Source organism: Pongo abelii, chromosome 9, assembly GCF_028885655.2.
Source record: "Pongo abelii isolate AG06213 chromosome 9, NHGRI_mPonAbe1-v2.0_pri, whole genome shotgun sequence".
NCBI classification, from domain to species: Eukaryota; Metazoa; Chordata; class Mammalia; order Primates; family Hominidae; genus Pongo; species Pongo abelii.
Window position 1 is genome coordinate 35593930 of NC_071994.2, and position 23149 is coordinate 35617078.

At 32.1% G+C, this 23149-nt stretch overlaps 1 protein-coding gene across 7 annotated transcripts in view; it reads right to left on the reverse strand.

Moving 5' to 3' along the window:
* Positions 1–23149, reverse strand: part of ELP4 (elongator acetyltransferase complex subunit 4) — a 279587-nt gene that overhangs the window by 132913 nt on the left and 123525 nt on the right. For all 7 annotated transcript variants that reach the window (XM_002821917.5, XM_063728497.1, XM_054524527.2 and 4 more), the window contains exons 8-9: positions 9032–9140; positions 6671–6777 (exon numbers count right to left, since the gene is read on the reverse strand). In XM_002821917.5, the coding sequence (XP_002821963.1) occupies positions 6671–6777; positions 9032–9140 (216 nt within the window). The remainder of the gene's footprint in view (positions 1–6670; positions 6778–9031; positions 9141–23149) is intronic.

Consider the following 23149-nt stretch of genomic DNA (forward strand, 5'->3'; position numbering starts at 1 on the left):
CAATATAATTTTCCTGGAGCCAAACCATAAAACACATATATAAATGTTTATGTCTGCAAAACTTAGGAAGAAGGGAGAAGAGACCTTTTCCCTTTTGCATATTTAGACAATGCTGAGGCTGTATCCTCCTGGTCTAAAAATTGAGATAACTGCATTACAGGTAACCATTGTATCTTTATGAGAGACTGTTAGTAAGATTCTAAATATTTGACTTTGCTTCATCCAACTTTTCTTAAATTTCCTGAGTAATGTAGTTATGAATAAATAGTGCAATGTAAAATACTGGACCCTAAGTTCAATTTATAAAATGAAGATTTTTATATAAAAATTACGGTCAAAGTGTCATATTTTAATAATATTTCTCAAAGAAAGATGATTCATTTGATATAACTAATTATAAGTTTCATATCCTATGTGTTGATGACCATACAGAAACTTTAAGACATATAATAGCCAAATATGAATCTACTCTTCCTTGCCAAATGAAGCAATGATGTTCTGCCAGCCAAACTAACAGGAAGCATGTGAAATGAACACAAAAGCAAACAGGCCTTACACTGCCTAAGGGAAAGTCAGCAAGATGGCAGTTTCAATCATTTGGAATAATACTAAAGCAGCCTTAGGCTTTTCTCAGAATGGAAACATGTCACTATTACTGCAATATTTCAACAAATCAGAATGCAGAGAAAAGAACACTTATGCAACCACATCTTGGAAGGGCACTTTACTCAACATTTAAGTGGAAAACAATTATAAAGAAATTTCAGAAAAACTGTCAGTGAACATAAATGACTCAGGGAAAAATGTTTTTTCTTTCAAAGTGCTTAATAGATTTTTCAAAAGCTTACCACTTAGAAACAATTTCCTTATATATTCTCCTTAAGGAATTATTCATATAAAGACAAATTTATATAAAGTGGTAAGTGAAAAGTTTGATATTCAGGCTGCCAGTAAGAAATGCTCATTTTTCCCCAGTACAGTACTATTACTTTGGAAGGTTTGATCAAAGAGAATAAGCTTTCATAACATTTATATAGGAAGTTAAAAAATACTTCAAATATTTTGGGAACTTACCTAATCAGGATACTTTTAGCATGTGTCTAGTCATGTAGCCATCTTTGGTCAATCATCAAAAAATCAAAGGGAAATTGGCATGACTCAACCCTAACTTTAATACCGCATGATTGTGTCGTGTAAGCTTGTTTTGTGTGAGAGCTGCTGTGGTTTTAGCAGAGAGATTAACAACCGGACCTAAGCTGGCCTCCAAACCTTGCCCTGCTGATGCCTCAAGCTCTTTGAAGTCTGACCATCATACCTGGCAAAACAACAGTGGGAACTAGGATGGTGTCAGATCTAATCAAATTGTTTGCTGCAGCATAGCTAACTATGGGGTTCACTAATTGGCCCAATTGCGGATTATACCTTTTGCTACAGATTCAAGACAATAATTTAGTTAAATGATGGTTTTTTTTTCTTATCTCTTCTAATTAAGATTCCAAAGTGGAAAGAAATAGGATTAGACAGATTCTCAAAACTGTGTTCTCCTTAAGGTGGTATGCACTTTTGATAGGTTAACTATGGCATGTGAAATATATAAAGTGTAGTAAGTATTAAACCAACTTCTGATGATTCTGTGAAACCTATGTAATGCTATTATATGCTGATATCACTTGAGAATAAAAGCATAAATATGAGAATGATAATATAATGAATATATCAAAATGTACACATGTAAAAAATTACATTTCCATTGTTAAAAAATGTTAATTTGGGTTTATTTCTGACAAGTGATTTAATCTAAATGAATAGATGCCTATGTTCAACTTTGACTTTTTTTTCTTTCTGCTAGCTACAGTGTATCTAGGAATAAAAGCTAGTTGAAACAGCAAACAATATTTGTAGTATATTGGACTACAGCCCATGATGCTACAACTTAAGAAGGCTCCCAAGCCAGACATTTATATTTCCATTATTTTATTTTAGTAACATAATTGTGAGTTGACAAGCAAGTTAACCATCCCGCCCCCCATCTCTAGATACAGTAAACATATTCAACATTCTACTTCTCATTTAAAAACTGGACAGGCTGCTGAAAATAAGCATAGGGAATAAAGTAAACCTAGGACCAAACATACCATGAAATACTCCAAATTATTACACATTATCATAGCTACTAGCACCCCTGTAATTTGTAAGAGTTTATGCTTTTCCGATATGCAAATAATAATCTTATTGAATAATCCTACTGAATAGTACCCAGTTATATGGCAATATAATTATAAATCTAATTTATATTGATTCTATTCTAGTCTTAATACTTGAGAATAAATCTATTACATGAGTACATAAAAAATAATAGCTACTTAATAAAAACTGGTTGGTCAATTATTTTGTGAGAAAAAGTTCTTGGTGACTGGAGAGGTACTGAGGTCCTATTCTGAATTAGGGACAAAGTATGATAAGACAACCTTGAGTAAACATGATTTACTTTGACACTCTCTACTCTCAATATTGATTTAGTTTATGAGGCTCACATACATACACTATTTTTTTTGACCAATTACAGCCTACACAAGTAGTGTTAATCTTTATATTGAAAATTTGTAGTAAATACTGTAAGTCTTTACAGTATATTTCTTTACAGTATAAGTCTTTTGTATATTTCAGTGTTAATCCAGTTACTGTACTCTCTGACTTGAACTTAGAAACACTGAATCTTTGAGCTGGAAAACTGTCCCATTACCAAAGTGGAAACTCTCTTTGTGAAAACCTTAATGGATGGTGCAACTAATATAATAATACATTATTATCATTTATATTAGATAATTTTATGACTAGAATGTGCTACAGTATGATCGAGCTGAAAATGCAAAATCAAAATAGTGAAATATTATTAAGTGCAAGTGAAAATGTTGCATTTATGTCATCAAACATGCAGCCATATTTCAAATTCTGCCAAATCTTACTTGTTTATGTACTATAATTACATCATAATTACTAAAGAAAAAACTGGTTAATGATAGCCCGATATTAAAGAAGTAAAAATTACAGAAGCTAAGAAATGCAAGTTTAACCAGTTATTTTAGCTTGGAAGTGACGCCATGTACTCAAGTTATCTTACACGTAACTAAGAACACAGTGTGTACGGGTCACTTGACTGGTGAAGCTTATATCATATTTATAGCTGTATTATTTGCACTATTTTTAAAAGCCCATTCATAATTTATCTACATTACACACATTTCAGCAAAGATTTTATACCTATTAAGTAAATAACCCTGTCCTTGATTCTTAGATAGATACAAAGATGAAAAAGACACCATTTATGTGTATTGAATCTATTATTATATCTTAGTAAAGCTTTTGTTTAAAATATTTAATCACTATATAAAAATATAAATAAGCTCGTATAGTACTTGCTACTTAACAAAGGCTCAACGAATGTTTGCTATGATTAAATGGAGGTTAGGCAAGGTTAGGTAAATTTGATCTGGTTAAGATCAAGGAATAAGTAGTATATAACGGTTAATCAAATACTCCAGACTGTTACTATATATAGCTTATAAGAGTCATCAATTTTCAAAGAATTGGAAAGCTATTTCTTTTAACCTGAAATCATAGTTTAAACTTTGACTTTTACTTATCCAGAATGCATGTCAGGATTTTAGTGCAATTAGTATGGATATGATTCTGCTATGGTTTTTGTAGAGGGGCTAATTTATAGAGCTTTGTAGTTACAGGTATCGGTAAAAATTTTTACTCTGATTAGATAAATATTTTCACTTGAATCTGGACAATACCAACATATACTCTGAGAAGGAAGAAATATTCCTTTGCTGTCTCCAAATCACTCAAAGGAATTAGAGACTATGAGTTAAAGTTGCTCTGTTAGAGGCCCTTGGTAGCTGCTAGTAAAAAGATAATCAGTTTTCATACACATAAAGGGCAATGACTTAACAAATCAAAGAAAAGGTGCCCTAAAAATAGAGATGAGAGTGCTTGTCTGCTTCTTTTGCCCCTTGTTTCCAACCTTGCCCCCTTTTGAGACCATGTGACTGACAGTAAATTCCAACATGTAACAAATCTGCCTGTGGAATTGGAAATGTTATTTCTGCTTTCCCTGCTAAACTACCTTTCACTTCTGAAAGTGAGACTCTGATTCAATGCCTGATTCAATGTCAGATTCAACTATCTTTTACTTCTGAAAGTAAGACTCAGATTCAATAGACTACCTATTTTAGTCTCAGACTTTATAGGCTAGTAAGGTTACATTTTATTTTTAAAAAAATATCAGGACATTTAAAAAGAACATTTATTTGTTGTGAGTATTAAAACAGTAGCATTTGCTCGATGATTTTACCCTCAATAAAGGAATCCTTGAACTAGTTACTTTCAGGTCATTTCTACCCGTTTCTAGTTTCTTTAATATATTACAAAGACTTGCTATCTGTTTGGATATGCATTTTAGAATGTACAATGCTACATTTAAAACATTTACTTTTAGGCGAACCACATGATTTTATTCTATTCTAATTATACCTATATATGCACTTCTATTTGGTTTGTTTGATTCCTTAATTTTTATTTTTTCTAATCACTAAATTGAGTATTACGGCATAAGTAAATAAGTTATTTAGGAAGTGTATATTTATATTAAAATAGCAAAAAAACTCAAAAAACTTAAGTGATTAGGTTATTAGCCAAAAAGGTGCAGAGTTTGATTATATAGAATCTTAAGAAACAACAGTCTATTTGTGTTTTGTTTTCAAACATTGCTTCTAAACCACAGGTTGACCAATTATAATGATTCTTAGTTTACCATAGTGGGAACAAGAGAGAAAATGGAACAGAAATCTGTGTGGTTAATAAAAGATCTTTCATCAGCTCTGATGGTGAAGTGTAGTTACTATTAGAATCTAAAGTTATTCAGAGGAGAGGTCCCACTTGACATCACGTAAGTTCTTTATTTCTCTCTTTCCCTCAACTCCCAGTAAGACTCAATGAGACAGAGAAAGAGAAATCATAAACATGATTCACATTACTGTACTACTTTCTTCTCTGGGTACAATATTTACTTTCACAAGGGAATCATCTTGCTTAGTTTGCATGGTAATAGAAATTGTATCTCAGATGTGGTTGTTAGAATACTGATTTTGGGGAAAAGGTGCCACATGGAGAGAAAAAACTTACGTCTTCCATTAAAAATATAAACTCAAAAGAAAATGATAATCATGCTTTCCTTGTGACACTAAACTATAACTGTATCCTTCTCAACGTTTTAAGCAATATTATGGTACATTACTCAGTATTCTGTCAGAAAAGCTGAAACAATGTTTGAACAATTACAGTGTTGGGTTCCACTTCAATGGTTTCTTTTGAGAACTAAAGCAAATTAGCTCAAGAATCACTATTTCTACACTCTCACTCTTTTGGCTTTAAGTGGCTTTTGAAGGGAGTGTCCCCAGATGAGAAACTTCTAACACTCCTGCAGAGATGACCTGCTTGAAGAACTGGCTGCCTGATTAACTATTAACTGCTCTCAATAGGATTAGATAATTAAGGACATTGATGACCATTAATTAGGAGGAGGGCACATTAATTTGTCACTGGATAGGGCCCTTACAATGATTTATAGGTTAGTGCTACTTGCAAATGTGAAGGGAAAGAGAAAAAGAGAGAGAACCATCAAGTTACCTTATCAAGTGGCCAGCTTAAAGAGGGCAGAGGGTCAAAAAAGGGCCAAAGTGGTCACTTAAGGGTGAAGTCCCAAACACCAAAGCAGTGCCAAGCCACATTGACCATCATTTGGTGATGAAGTTAAAAATATGCTAATTTATTGGTGGCAATTCTCTCTTTTTATGGTTTCAAGCAGTTAAGACAAGTGGCCTGCTTAGGAGCTTTTCATTTGAAAAGAGATTAAACAAAATGGTTTGTCAAGGCTGCTTGGCTGTTTTATGTCTTTGTTAAAAAAAAATTGCACCGACTATACTGATAACTATCACATCACCCAAAAGCCATCTCTCTCTGAGCATTTACTTCGTTAATAAATACATCAATTCTAATTGCTTAATAGTTCTCTGTTCATTTGCTCTTTAGCAAGATTAAGTTGAAATAAATCTTTTGTCCTACTATTTTCTGTCACCACTGCTTATGTAAGGGTCACAAAAAAAGTTGCAGTGTCTTAGAAAATGTACTTAAAGACACTAGTGTAAATTATAATTTGTTTAGTTCCACATGAGGAAAGGTAATTTCACTAACAGTAAAGAAAAATGCTTTTAAAATGTAGATAAGAATCCTCTTAGCCACAGACAATTGTGGGTAGCTTTCACATTCCACACCCAAGTAAGCGCAGCTCATTAACATTTAATTAAATATGCTTTTGAAAGCCATGGAAATATGCATATCATATTTATCACGTAAGTTTGGAGCTTACTTTTAATAGATATTCAAAAGAAAATCATCTTTGCCATACTTGATATATTGTAAAAATAAAACAATAGTCTAAAAAATTATTGTTATATCAGAAGAACTTAAAAATACTTAGCATAAAACATGTCCTAAGAATTTCATTAAAGTAAAAATAAGTGAAAATGAAAATAAAATAAAGTAAAAATAAGTTAAAAATAAGTTCATCTCAAGATTGTAAACTAAAACATAAAAATTCTCTTACCTCAATGGTGAATAGCTTCCTTTTTAATTTAAAAGCTAAGTCTTTGACATCTGATTCATCACAGATCAAGTTATTAAGCCGAGGAATCTGCCGTATATGAATCAAGCCTTGTGGAAAGGAAATTAAAAGGAAAAACATTTAAAACATTGTCATCAGTTGCATAAATTAAAGAGTCTTATAGCAGAATCCTGTAAATTTACACACAAGCATCCTCCCCTTTTAAAACTGGAGCTTACTACCAGGAGCAATGAAGCAAATGGTGTGATTATACTCAAGTAATCAAGCAGAATAAGATAAACAGAAATCCTTGTGCGAGAAAAACTAATTGCACTTTGGTACAGAAGTACAGATGTAAAGAGGGATCTTAATACTTGTCAAAACTACAGCCGGTTTGTGTGTGATTTTCTCTTGTATTTACAGTAAGCAAATATGGCTATCACCTTGCATGCTGCCCACGGCACCACTGAGTGATCTTTATTTTATTAAATGCACCACTAAGCAGCCGGCAAAACAAGGCTTATGGGTTACTGATAACCAGTGAAGCACTCATGAAAAATATTTCATTTTGTACCTTATTAATGACTTGAACAAACCATTGAAGAAAACTACATTTCAAAGTACACTCTAGGACAAAACATTAACCCCTATGCCATCCCAACACACTCATTTCTATGGCATGTTAGACCTTTATGTAGCTGCTATAAGCTTTGCAACAGTGCTAGGTAAACCATGAGCTTTGGCCTCTTGTCAGTAGAAACACTTGCTAATTTTTTCTGACAAGGGCACTGGATGGCTTTTGTGCAGCCTAATGTAGTTTCTGACTAAACTAGGGGTCATTTCCCACAGATGAAGACATGGAAGGTTCTTCACTACATCTTTCTGCCTGACTCAGCTTATATTTAAAAACCGCCATCCCAAGGACACTGATCCAAAACATGGGGAGGAAAGGCAAATTACAGATTTGAACAAAGAGACATATCTTACTTATAGAACTGCTTCTCTAGTACAAGGTTTTGTACGTGTGTTTAAATGCTTAATAATGCATCTATTAGTCTTAGCTTAAATCTTTAAAGGTACTTAGCTTTAGAAATGGCCTCTTCAAAAATAATTAACTAAAATACCTGACAATTTTTCAAACTTAAAAAAATGTAAAAGGTGTTTTAATTCTACAAATTAAGACTATCTCATACATACTATTTAGTAAAATATACTTATTAGAAATAGGCATAGCATACTTTTATTTGTATGTTTCTTATTTTAACCTTAAATGTGCTTGCTTAGCTATCAAGAGGCCTTATAGAATAAATTAATAATTTCATCATCAGGTCCTCCTTATTAACAGAAAGCATACTAGTCATTAGAACCACTCTTTACTCGGTGGAAAATAATTTATCAATTCAGAGATTTTAGCACAAAGAAACACAGCCTTTCAATCTTTGCAATATTTTAATCAAAATAATATTTTTTAGAATATAAAATATTTTACAAAATGCATAAGCTCATAATACTTGTCTTATAAAATTCAGTAGCAGGCTTCAAATAAGCTACTCAGTCTTTAGAGGTTTCCACAGAAGTATGGTAGTTCCATAACAATGGTAGCAATAATTTATATATACTAAGAATAATAGGTAAAAATCTGTTATTCACTACATTCTATATTTGGTTTGGACCTATATTACTAAGACCTAAGTACTACACTTTTACTATTGATATAGTTCTACATAAGACTCTTTATTAAAAAGAAACCCCAAATTAACCAAATGACTACAATATTACTAAAAGTAAAAAAAAAAAAATAAGTAAAAAGTCTGATGAATTCACTTGTGTTTATATCAAGGTGGCAATATTTTATAATTTGTTCATAACTCAAACTAACAAGAAAATGAGTAAACAGAGAAAAGTTCAAATATAATCAAAGATCTTCTCTTTCTGAAAATGTAATTGACTAGGAATCTGTAAATATAATCCAGTATGTATCTTATCATATGGCTAGGCTTTGTAAAGTATAAACTGCTATAGAAAACTGTCATTATTAGAATTAATATGATATTTATTTAAAACATGGCTAGTAAGTATGACTGATTACATGGCTACCTTAAGCCACTAGGACAACAAAATATACACCTGACTCAGCCATGCCTCAGTACTTGGGTTTGACTCCTTTCAGTTATTATAGTCTATAGTCTTAATGTAGTTGGGTAATAAGCTGCCATGGAAGACTGGACAGGAATGGAAAACATTTAACAGGTGTATTATAAAATTCATACTCCTTGACAGTAGATATTCGGATTGAACAGGATACTTCCAGGTAACCTAGAAGCAGCCTGCTCATGCTCTTCTCATTATGAAGGTTGTACTTACCATGATAATCCTTATACAATGGGTTAGTTTCTCTCTCAGAACCAATAAATGATTCCAGACCAACTACTATATCTGACAAGTTTGTGACACGGGCAATAATGGCTTTATTCTGCAAAACATGGAAACAAAACAGTAATGTTAAATGTTATGTTAATAATATAATATCTATAAAATATCCCTATGCCATCTCATGAAAAACTGTAGTGGAGACAGACTATCAACAGTCAAATAACTTAAAAGTTAAAGCTACTATAGGCCAAAAACTGGATGGAAATACTCCCTTAATTGAAAATGCTGGCCCATGTAGTCATGCTATTCTAATTTGAAGAACTGAAGGGAAAACATAAATTGGTAGAAGACATAAATTGATTAGTTCTGATAGAGAACATAAATTGATTATTTTTCACTTGTATTAAGGAACAAGACTACCTTTATTCCCATACGTGATTATTTTTCAAATTACTTCATCCAATGCCCATTGGAAAATCTGTCAGACAGCAGGATTCAGAAGCAGTAGAAGGTACAGCATAAAGTATAGGGCAAGAGTCCCACTGTCGTCTGTCAGCTGGGACAAGGTCCCAGCCCTATAACAGCTGAGGTCCTCTGTGACATATTAGAAACATGGAAAGGACCAGCTAAGAGACTGCAACATGGCTAGCTATGGAGTCTTCTGTTTTCTCTTTCCAGATGCTGCCATTTGGCTCTGGCATAATAATAAAGGGAAAGAAAAGATGGTAGATGACTAACATTTAGACCAGTAGCCTATCCTTTATTTCTCGACACAATCTGAGATGAACTGAAATACTGCTAAATACATTTTAATAAATGTCACATTTTGCCAGATCAAAACAATAGGTTAATATGTTTATAAACATAGTATGTCCAGTTATTAAGTAGCAAAAGTTCTAAAATACTAAGAATCTCCTGGCTATAAGAATATAATCATCAAATATCTGGTAGGGTTTTTTTTTTTTAATTCTTTAATTACTGGAAATCTAGTATTCCTTTTAGCCCCTGACAGGGTGGTAGATCAGAAAACTGTGATTATATGCTATGATGTCTTAGACAATTTTTTTGCTTAGTAGATCTAGATAAGTTGAAAATGTTTTTTGTAAAATTTTGCAATTTTGAAACTCTCATTTTATACAATGGTAATTCCCACCAGTTTAAAACTTATCTCTGAAGAGGAGAATGGGAAATATAAAAGAGTCAAGAAAATTTATCAGCCTGCTATATCCCCTGTTAGAAAGAGGTCAAATATAATAAAAGATTTTCATTTTCTGGGAATATGATTACAACTGAGCTTACTAATATTCTTGTTTCTTAAGTCCCTTTATAAAGATGGCATAAGAATGAAAAATTAAACAGGGCTGATCAATGTTACCTGACTTAGTATTATGAAACACATAGTACCCTGTGTCACCAAACATTCTGTTGAAATGACTGGTTAACTCACACCTAGGGCAGTATTTGAAACTCCTTCATAAGTTGGAATGTGTGTTATATAAAGAATGTTTCAGCATTATATAAAGAATGTTTCAGCCTTTGGATCAGTGTTGTTAAAAAAAAAATCAGTAAAAATAATTATTCTTAATTGTCTTCAATATGTTCAATCACGTGGGCACACTAAGTATAGAAAAACATAGTTTGGAAATGCCTATTTTTTCTAAGGTAATTTTTCATTCAATGGTGAGAAAATAATCCAGATTGATTCCTTACTTTCAGTTCTGTGCCACAGGGGATGGTCCTACTCCAGGAATAACAGGGGCTTCAGAGGCCATAAACATGTTCCTCTCAATATTTCTTTAGCCAAAGACCATTATATCAAACTCATCCAGGTTGGGTTTCAGCCAGTTATTCTTCACCCAAACAAAAATGTCTGCCAGACATTCCAACAGCTGGGATACAGTTCACAATGAGTCAACTTGAAAATGATTCATTGTGCTGAGTACTGAACAATGTTGGGGTGGGGGTGGGGTGTGGCTGGGTTGGTAGTAAAGGGTGAGAACAAGTGGGAGATGAAGAATAACCATGTGGTTCCCCCATTAAGAAGAATCATGGATAATAACCAGCAGGCTCTTAACATTTCATTTTTAGGATAAACTCAACTGGGAAGAGTACTCCTGTCATGGACCCTCAGATGAACAAGCATTTATAAAGGCTACTGACAATATTTCTTAATCAAAAGGTCAGATTTCCTTTTATCTATAAATAGACTAAGCCTTTGTATCTAAATATCTGAAACTAAAATGATACAAGTCAATTTTTGTTAGAACTCATCTATTCAAGATTTCAGTGATATAAACTAGGACTTTCTCAATCATATGAATAATAGAAATTGCAAGGTTTAAAGATGAGATAAATTTCCACTCTGATAGTACATAAGCAAGGTAATGTGTATTTAAATGGTCAACCTGACATTTGCTTATTTCAAAGAGGATTTGCTTCTTTCACTTAATCTTAACATTTACTAATAAACCATTTTACATCCTATAATGTTTATCAACTTTATAAGTCTTTTAAAGGTAGTTTGTGGGAGATTTAAAAAAATCAGTTATCCACTTCGAAGGAGAAAACTAGTGAATTCTAACTAAAAAATATGCACAGCCTAGATTTCACAATTTTCCAGAAACTCATTCATGTATTTCATTTATTATATTTCTAAGTTTCACAGGTTTGCGTCATAGTCATTAACTATAAACTAAAGTCTATTGAAAAAACTTTCATAAAGTATTAGTATAAGAATAATTTTTAATCATACTATTACCATAAAATTATATAGTTTCACAGTGATCTTACTGCTTTCTGCACATTTATTTTGCAAAATTGTTTGTATAATGTGGCAGACCAGATTAATTGTGAAAGTTGTGGGGATATCTGAAAAACATTTATAGAATAAAAAGCAATGGAAATTACATAAGAATAACATCTAAGTTTCTGACTGAGAAAACATTTATTTTTACTATAAACTTATTCAACCTTCTAGTTATGTGTAGGAGCATAAAAGATATTTGGGCATATAAAGGTATATGTGTTTTAAAAAGTTAAAAAAAATTGTTATAACTTCTGCACCTCCAAGCTTCATAAGGAATATGGTCTATTGATGTAATCTTACCTTAAAATCATTCTTGTCAAAAGGTCTTTCAAATAATAATATTAATACTAAATTGTCTTTTAGATAAAAGCAGGTGAATTTACTTAGAAGAATCTAAAATTAACAGCTTAAAAAACCCATAAAAGCATAATAATCACAATTCACTTTAGCAGGAATACACTATGGATAATAAATTGTCATAATATAACCAGCAGTGTTCAGAAAGCTTTAGCATAATGATCTGAGCAGAGGCCTTGAAACTGGAACATCCACATTCTCATCTTAACAGATTCTAAGTGTTTTTATGTTATTTGGCAAGATGTAAAACCCCTTTAGTCTTCAGTATATATTAATAGACAGAAATGGAGAAATAGAGGTATTTGTACATCAATTACTTAAATTTGAACATAATCTTTGCATTAATTTTCAAGTTGTTACAATATAGTTTCCAGTACGGAACATTTCAGTAAGGACATTCAGAATTCACCAATCTGGGTAAATTAATGTTTATGGTGTATGTATGGTATAATGACATCACCCAAGTATGTACAATGATATTGCCACCCCTCCTCCTTGCCCATCTGGATATTAAAATGTAGGATGGCTCAAAAATCCTTCTTATCCTAGACAAATCTCCCTGTGCTCCTGGGTGAGAGTTGTCAGCTCTGGATAGTAGCCAAGACATGACTAGGAGGGAAGCCAGAAGAGAGGAAAGCCAGTGTACAGGAGTTTTAAGAGTTTGCTGGCAATCTCAAGTAGCATTGTATTAAGTTACATAAAGGGCTCTTAAAGTTTTCTGTTGCAACATAATTTAATTAATCATTTAAATTTAAAATATGTCAAATGGTGTTGCAAATAAGCAAAGCAAATCATATTGTCCAGTCTTCCACCTTTGTATTTCAATTTTAATTTCAAAAAAAAACCTTCAGAGTATTTGTTTTGACGGTTCTCTGTTTGGTTTCACAGAGTGTTTCCTGTTCGCCATTATACAATGGTAACACATTTTTTATTAGGGTACAACAAATCTGTTAAATGGATTTTAAATTAAGGAAGATTAATTTAATGCTCCCTTTCAGATCAAAGTTCTTAAAGTCAAAACTATGAATTTTGTTAAGAGATAAAAATTTAATCACTGCCATTTAAAGCTCCTACAGTTTTCTAATAAAAATAGTTCAGATATCTAGAGTTAACAAGTAACAATCAGAATACCTTAAACCCTCAATATTTCTTTATTTTCCCAAACCTAATTGCCTCAACAGTATAAAAGATGCAATTTGTACGAACACAAAATATATTTCCAGAAAAAATTTTAGTAAGAGGATTAAGAAGTAATTAACCTATAACTTAATTATCAAGAAGCTTGAAAGGAGTAAACCAATCAACATAAAGCATTTATGCAACGCCTCAAGTAAGAGCAAGTTCTTGAGTTACTCTATACTGTTTAAGAAAGATAGCAAAAATAATATGAAAAGAAGAGCTCTCATTTGAGTATGGCACAAATAACAGATTTGGGGCTATAATAGCTTGAAAGCACTATTAAGTTAATGTTGAAGACTTAGAGAAATATTTAAGTTACTTTACGTTTGACCATAATACATGATGTAGTGGGTGTGTGTTGGGAGAGAGCGGGGAGGGGAGTACCCACAAGAAAAGCAAGTATGTCATAATCAACAGCTCAAATTATAACATTTTCTGAAAAATGACATGCAGAGAACATGAACATAGAAGAACTTAAGACCTTTCTTTGTTCTGTAATCCAAAAAATAAGCTTGGATCCAAAGATAAATCTGGGGATATTTAATAAGACATTTATTTTTCGATGCTTATTAGGTTTTCCATCCTACAGAAATCGAGTGTGAAATAATAAAGTTATTTATACTACGTTTATAACTTTTTACAAACTTGTCCCACTTCCTCCAGAGTTGTCACTTGCTTCTGTGGATTAGATTTTTATTTTATTAAAAAATATTTGATAGTGGGAAAATAATTCTGTTCATATTCATGAGATTTAGAATATTTGTAATAAACTGATGAAGGTATTAGATTAAATCTTTCCAGATTTAACATTGAACTTAAAGTCACGGTTAATTTTAGAATACAGAGGAACTTTTGTAAATTAAAAAAATTCTAAATGTAACATTCTCTGCCTAGCATCATATAGTAATATTCACACAGGAAACTGTAAAACAAACATATTTTGATTCTTTATCCTAAAGCTCAAAACGTATCCACAAACGGGCTAATGGCAAATATCCTAACCTCGATGGTGAAAAAAACTGCTAAGATATCAAATTTTACTAGGAATAGGCAATGGAGCCACAACTTTTTGTGTTTTCTACATGGTCAAATACTCAATATTCTAAATTTTGATATGAAAATGTTGGTTCTTTACAATTGAGACTTTTTTTAAGAACACATTGTTTTACTTTCAGAAATATTGTTTATATTATATTTATACTGGCTTCAAATATTCAAATAAACATACTTTGCAGAACATTTATTTATATTAGTTTTGTTTCTTTTTCAGTAAGTTATTCTATAAAACATTAAAAAAACTTACATATTCTGAAAAGTCAGAAATGGGATGAACAAAATACTGAAATGAATAGGCTGGACAGAATAATGGTATAATATTCAAAATTAATTGTAGGCATTTTTCTTAACTATACATCCAGTTTCATATTAAGAAATCTACCCACAGAAAAATTTGTGTTTCATGATTAAAAATGTTTTATGGGAAACTTCCTAAATCAGAAATTTTTTTTAGTAGTTTGATACTTGAAACCCTAAAATACAATTCACAGATGTCCAAAAGCTCACGCCCTGCCTGGAAAAACAATTGCTAATATCCAAATATCAAACAGAGCATCCAGCTGATGTTTGCGATGCAGTAGCAGGTTAAAGATACTAAAGTTTAAAATCAGCTTAGAATAATCCCATATTGAGTATAAAATTATAGCCTGTCATCAGGAGCAGGTTGACAGAGCCAGGTCCAGATGGGAGGCTGGCTGGGAAAAAGGCTGAGGCAGGTGGGAAAATGATGGGAACCTGACGGAAGACACTACTACTCCCTCTGCTGGCAAGGTCCTCACCTGCTTGAATTTTGAACAAATGACTAGCTTTTCTTTAATTATTTAAGATATTATCAATAAATTATGTAAGGTGCCCCCCTTTCAGTCTGCGCATTTTCAAACTCAGGGTGTCTTATTTTCACCAGATTAATTTGGCAAAAATATAAAGATCCAATGTTTCACCAGGAGGTCGAATTATTTATCGTGTAATTTAAGTGCATCATAAACATAAAATATAGCATTGTTTTTATAATATAAGGCCTTTAAAAATGAAGAATGCCTTTGAATTATGTTTGTTGATATATATACTTTCTTGAAGGAAAAAAAATTCTTGGGCTACAGACTTCACAATTTCTTTCTCAGGCTCTGCATAATGCCCCGTAATGAAATAATATAGAAATGAACCATATAAATCAACTATACAGGGAACAAGGAAACAGCATGTCACAGCAAAACAGCATAGATGTACAGCGCCAAACCTATCTGATAATCTAATGATCTGAGTTTACAGATATTATGTACTAATATGTAAGAAATTAAGAACTAATGTTTACACAAAAAATTTGCTAAATTTTACAGAAAAATTATTCAATATTTGATTTTCAATGTAAGTTAATAGCTGCAGCAAAAACATTTAGTAAAAATCTGTTCTAAGATTTTGGCCTACAACCAGAAGCTCCCAGAACAGGAGGGATCAGCTTTTTCACCCACTGTTCTCATCTGAATCCTGGCTTAAACGCTATTCCAGCTCCCAGCTTTCCAGAAGGCTCCATCCCAGGAATCCTTGCCTGCCATTTGGTTTGCTGATTTTAATCTCTCAGGACTTTCTTACAGTGGCTCTACTATGCTGAACTGGCACTTGCTTCTAGAAGTGAGTTATTATTAAACCTGTAGGTCAATTGTGGCACTAACAACTCTTTGGAAGCTTTCAGCCACAGTGTACAATTTGCTAGTCTAATTAAATATTAATTCTAAGTGTTACATTTTGTGACTAAGAGCTTTTATTTTCTATCATCAGCCTGGAAGAAAAAGAGGTTACAAGCCTAATTTAATCTCTCCCCTGTCCTTCCCAACATTAAAGATTAACCACAAAGGGTGCGAAAACATTATTAAAGAAGCAAGAACTCTTCATATAGCAATAATAATGTAATTAATAGGAAAGGGACAAAACATAACACTAGGACATAATATCTGACCTGGTACTTAAACAGCTTTAAATTATAATTGTTTACAAGCATGTTTGGTCTCAACATTACGAAATAAGTATCATTCATATTTGATGACGGTAATCTTTCTTTAAGGGAAAGTATGCATCCAAGTATATAAATAGGAATAATTCAAAACTCATGTTTTCTCACAGGTATTTTTCAGATATCTTACAATGCTAAAGAAAAAAATTTAGTAATTTTATTTGTAAAATAAATGAAAAATTAAATAAAGTTATACTTGTTTTCTATACACAAAAAGTGATATAGAAGATAGTTTATGATAAAAATAATGTAAAAGATCATTTCCCCTCTTTTTCTCCTACCATATTCATGTAGCTTGAACACACAGGGCCCCCCACTCCCCCTTCTGCTTCCAGAACAGTTGTGTCCATCCTTGGACACTGGGCATTATAAAGACGATGCAGTCCAGCAGCCAAAGATTCCATATGTCCAAACAGATGACTCAATCTCCATACCGTGATGACACATTTCACTATTTATATCATTGATATATTTGAGAGGTTTGGCCCTAAATAGCCCTTTAGCTAATAACTACTACCATTATAGGAACTACAGAATGAATAACAGTATGAACAAGAACATCACAAAGTTATTTTAGAGAAAGCAAAAATATTTTAAACCAAAATTATTTTTTTTATGGCTTACTGAATATGCTTTGGTTAGATTAAGTGTAATGAAAGGTTTTTGAATCGTACTTCTCTTTTAAAGATGAAAATGAACCTTACTGACAATTTAAAATATATCCTGTTCTTATTCAATATGCATATTTGCACGAAGACAAAGTTATATATCCACTACTATGCTTAATATAGACAGAACTTTATAGATAATTTAGAGTTTGTGTAAAAAGTTTCAATCATCCTTGTCCAAAAAAGTAAATTAAATATATATGTATAATGCATACAAGCTATGATGTGACTTTAAAAATTAACCAGATATCAGCATGTGTAGTCTGAAACAAGAAAAAAGCTGGAGCTGTAAGAATTATAAGTCCAAAGTCTATGGTAGAAGGACTGAAACACAGTTAGACTATTTGTTATTTGAAAGAAAAACAGATTCTGTTTACAACTTACTATATTGACACAAAGTCACTGGAATTTGATAAATATGATGTAAAACTGAAATGGGTATAATACAATTAAGTTCATTTTAAAAACTGCTTCTTTTTAAACTCTTAAATATGTAAATTTCTTATAATCAATTTCAGAGTTGTTAAGAAGATCTGAAAACATTAAAGGCAGATTCTCAGTTAAGAATATCCTGACTAAGAAAAGAATTCATAAAAAAATGACACTCTGAATATCTGGCTTTATCCTTTAGCAATTGTAGCTATGATCAAGAGATTAATCTGTAATTTTCATCCCTAAATATTCTTCTTAATAAAGTGCATTTAAAAAGATCATTTGAAATAAAGTTAGATGACTGAAGGTGGTGTTATGCTCATATCAACAATTAGATAAAAAATATTTTCCCAAATTGTATAGCTGTAAACTCACAAAAGTATATTTTTCTTCACCATGCAATTATTCTTAGTTCTTGTTTTAAGAATAAAAGATTTCACACTGAGAGAAATTCACAAGGCCATTGGAGTCCACATTTCATAATCCCATATTAGTGGTTAGTTCTAAAGCGGTCCATTGCTTGACTTAGAGTTTAGCTGCTAAAACACTCAGCATGAACAAAAAAGTTTATGGATGTGAAAAGATTTGTTCTGAATTTCTCTACATAGAAACATACTGTATCATTCACTTCAGTAGGTTCAAAGCTCTAATACATTAATGTTATAGAAGATTAATTTGAAAACACATCAATTAAAATAACACACTAAATAAAATCTCATTCATTTTTCAAGAGACATATTTTAACAAGGCCCTTTCTCCCTCCTTTTCATCAGAAAATGAATTTTCCTTGGTATAAGCTAACATGCTGGTAATAGTTTTCTTCAATGAGATAGCTGGGAAAAAATTCTACAGATGAAATTATTATAAAACAGTGGGTATATGATAAAAATTGAATAAGGCTATTAATTGACCAAGTGCCAATGATGACAAATGAAAATATGCTATAGGCTAGTTTCAAATCTGAAATTTGGTTGAATAAAGGAAAGCTAAACAGTTTACTAACTACTGTTCTCTAGACAAGTACATTAAACTGGCAATACTTAAAATTATTATACAATGAAAAAACATACTGACATATTCTATGATCCAGAATGTCAAAGGAGTTTTCATTCTTGCATTATTGTACTTAGGGAGAGGTTTATCAGTTGTTTATATTTTAAAATTCCTTAAAAGTGCAGACTATGACAGCTTGAATAAAGATTAGCAATAATAAGTAAATTTTCTTTTTGAAAAAAAATGCTCTGAGAACAGTATAAGATAACTTTCTCCATTTCTAATTTTATTAATTAGTTTAAGTGTTTCAATATTTATTTCCTGACAGTTTTAGGCAAACGTGCCTTAAAAAATACAAATCAAAAACAACTTGCCACAGATTATACTAAAAAATGCATAAACAAGGGAAAATTTATTTCCGTTTCACCTCACTAATAAAATCATCATAAGGCACAAAACTAAGTTTCTATTTCCAAAAAGAATAAATGTTATTGGTCACCATTTTCTTCAAGCACACAACTGTTACTGGGAATTGAAAATAAAATTACCTATTTTCAAAAGCCACAAAATGTTTGCATAATTTGGAGGTGGATGACAAATTTTGCTAGTGGTAAGCCAATTCCCATTTACAGACCAACAAATTGTTGTTTCATATCTTGCTAGATATGGAAGTCAAACAGTATCCTATTGTAACTGCTTTAAAGTTGCCACTTTGCAAAAGAAAAGATAACTCATTAAAAAGTTTCAAAGGGTACAAAAACATTTCTGTTTCTAACAGTAAAAGGGGGACAAGCAGCACAATGCTGAGTGTAGCCAAAATATAATAACCTTTAATATGCGTATTTACACCAAAGTTTTTAAAAGTTGCAATAATATTCTTATAATAATATGTAGGAAGAGTTTAAATATAGTGTTTTAGTTACTTTTCTTAGAAGTAACCTTTTCTTTTTTTTTTCTTTCAATCCACGACAACCTCCTTCACTCAACAACAGAGTTTTGAACAGTTGAGTTGTGAGAATGTGAGCAGCTGCTGTTATTATAACTAAAGGTCTGTCTACTGCTTGAGTCTGAGAGACCACATGTTCGGCTGTCCTCTCATCTTGCCATCCTCACCAATTAACTATTAACATGGAGGGCTGTACACATGCTCTTGGGGGCTCTTTAACAGGCTTCTTGGCGAGTAGAACAACTACACAGCAGGGATCTGGGAACTGAGTAATGCTGGAATATAGGGGAGCCGTCCGTAGTTCTGCTCCTTCTAATGACACTTTACTCCATAGTTCAGCATGTAACAAAGTCTGTATTTAACTTAGCCATTTTCTTTGGACAGATACTAAAACTATATTCTATCAAGAGACAATATGAGTAATAATATTACTTCAAAGGGAAAATTGTTTAAGATTATATACATAATACACTTAAGACATTCATAATATATTTGTTGAACAATTTTAGTGTTTCCTTAACAGATATTTAGAATTTATTTTTATATACTCGTTCCAAAGTATGCTTGCCATTTTTTTACTGTGGCAGTAAAGAAAATAATCTTCAACCTGAAGGAAATAAAAAATTTCAAGTTCAAAGTTGTGGGACTGAACATAAAACATTTCAAATGCAAATTAAAAAATAATTCGTCTTCATTCTGCTTGCAAAAGTCTTATAACAATAAGTTAAAATCAGTTTTGAATCTATGTCATTATTTTCCCTATTTTAACTTTTCCCTCTCTTTGCAATTTCCTTAACTATGTGTTCTTTCCCTACAATGAAATTAAACATGGGAAGCATGCCAAAAGTACAATAAAGGGTAACTAATCATTACTATACAAGTCTGACAGAATGCTAATAACTAAAGAACACCAATTGGCTGGTTTAACAATTCAAGAAATAAGGATATTTTATACAAAGTATCTTTAATATTAATGTATATAATGCACTCAAATAAAGTTACCACAATTTTATTATCTATACGTGCCCAACTATATGTATGATAAAATTTTCAAGGATATCCAACTACATTTCTATTTCTGCCCAAAACCACTCTACTACCATCCCCAAACTCAAGTATCCATATACTCACATACACTACTTTTCTGTTCCATCCTATCTTTTACATTGTTGAAAAAGTTCCATGCGAATAGGAATCTTGTTTGTCTTGTTTGCTACTGTATGGGTGCCTAGAACAGTGCCTGCATTATTTTGTTAAGTAAGTGTATAAGCTAAATTACCCACAGTCATTCAATCACCATTTAAACCCTAACTTACAATCTCCAGAGGTGGCACTGGTCATAGTGGACAGGAAGCTGATATATGATGTTTAAAGAGTCTTCTTACAACATGGTGATGCTACTAATATTTGGATGGCCAACTGACTTTATCTATGCCTCCTGGTCTGTCTCAGGCCTAACCTGTGAGAAGATCCTGTCAGTGTCTTTCATAAAAAGAGGCCGCTGGAGATTTCTATTGCTTTGACAGACTTTTATACCTTATTTTTTGTAGCCTGATCTCTGTTCAAATCCTCAATTTTGGAGATCTGTTCAAGTAATAATAGTGAAGATGACAACTGCTAACATATATTGAATGCCTACTATGTGCCAGCACTGTTTAAGTACATGTTATTACTAATCCTCTTAACTGGACACTTTTTGCTCCACTTTCACAGGTGAAGCTGAGGCTGAAAAAATTAAGACTTGACTAAGACTATGAAACTAGTTGGATCCATCTGCCTCTAAGATCCTAGGTTCTTTCTATCATTGAATGCTACTTTGTATACAGTTTGTTTCTAAATTTTGACTCTAGTATCTATGTTGAACAGGTAGCACAGCACAGTGGGGTTAAGATTATGGTAATAGGAGGTAGACTACTTAAGTCTAAATTCTGCCACTCCATTAGCTGTGTGATCTTGGGAAAAGATAATGACAGTACCAACCATACAGGGTTATTATGAGAATTAAATGAGTAGATATTTGAAAAGCATTTAGGACTGCAACTGGCCCATAGTAATCACCACGTAACTTTTTACTAAATAAACTCACAGTGCCCTGGTTATACGTATTCGTACATTTTGATTACCTTTCTAAGCATACTGCTTCCAATTCTTATTCTCTTTCCTTAGCCAAAAGACTGATTTTCCTTGACAGACTTTAAAAGTTATTAAAAGTTTTACTTCATATTTATATAATGATGGGTTTGAACAAGTACAAGTTTTATATTTTCTCCTAAACATTTTCATATAAAAACAAATATATGGTCAGACATTATGTTCAAAGAGCAAGGGAAAATTTATTTGTTTTTTATAACTCAATTGATATTAGGGCCAGAAGACTACTATATGATAACTTTGCAAAACTGTCTAGGAATGAGAGATTGAAAATTGGAAAAATTTTAGAAGGTCATGCAGTTTTTTAAAAAAAGACATTCTCTGTTTTGAGGAATATGTCTTAATTCTTTGTCACACTATATAACTTTATACTCATTACCAAAATCTGACCCTAGATTCTGCTATGTCTATTTCAAAGGAGTCTCTTTACTGCTATGTTAAGAAGCATAAATTTAATCTCTCTTCCAGTTATACAGGGGCTGAAATATACCTGTAAAGTATCAAAGTTAAAATATTGTTTCAGGTTCAGACATCCAGATCACTACATCATTCACTCATTATTTAATCAGTGGTCTAGATAGGCTGATTGGAGGTCATCTGAAAGTATCTGCTGTTCCCTTAAACAGAGGGTACAGGATTCACTGTCACAGAAATCCACAATGGGAATCTCTTCCTTAAGTAATAAAGATGCTCACCAACAAAATGGCTTTAAAAAAGTGTTTTCCTTTTCTTTCTTTCTGTTTTCTCACAGAGGCCCCTTTGGAATAAAATTTAAAGTTACATATATACATATATTTTTTTCATAATTGTTTTTCTTTGCTTTGCAATTATTCAAAAGGAAGCGTATTTTCATCTTTTTTCTCTCTTGTCTAGAATGGAACTTTTTGTTTAATCTTTTATATGTACTAATTTATCAAATATTTTACAAAAATAATTTTCTCTTAATAAATGTGGAATAATTACAATGTTAGCCAATAACTTTTTTTCCTAATAGAAACTTAGTGCATCAAAGGTAGTTAATAATTCAGGACACATAAGATATAGTGTGACAGAGGGTAAAGAGTTTAAATTTTAGAGTTAAGCAGATCTGAGCTTGAATACCAGCTTAAAATGTACAATAGATATGGGATATTGGACAATCATTTAACTTCAGTTTAGTTGTCTTTGCAAACAGTGAAATCACAGCTATCTCGCAGGGATTTTGTGCTGATTAGTGAAACCATATAACCTAATGGTGAGGATGATAAGGTTTGAAGTCAGGGAAGAACACTGGCCTGCTACTTATTAACTGGGTGACCCTATGGAAACAGAGGTAAAAACTATCTGTTTCACAGGGTAGCACTGAAGATTCAAGGACATAATGCTTGTAAAGTGCTTGGGATGTAGTACATGGCTAATAAATAGTTGTAGTAATAGCACAGTAGTAGTAGTAGTATCAGTAGTAGTATTTTCACCAGTATCTGATAAGTCTGTTTCATGTTTATTTATCATAAAAAGCTCACCAGGTCTACCC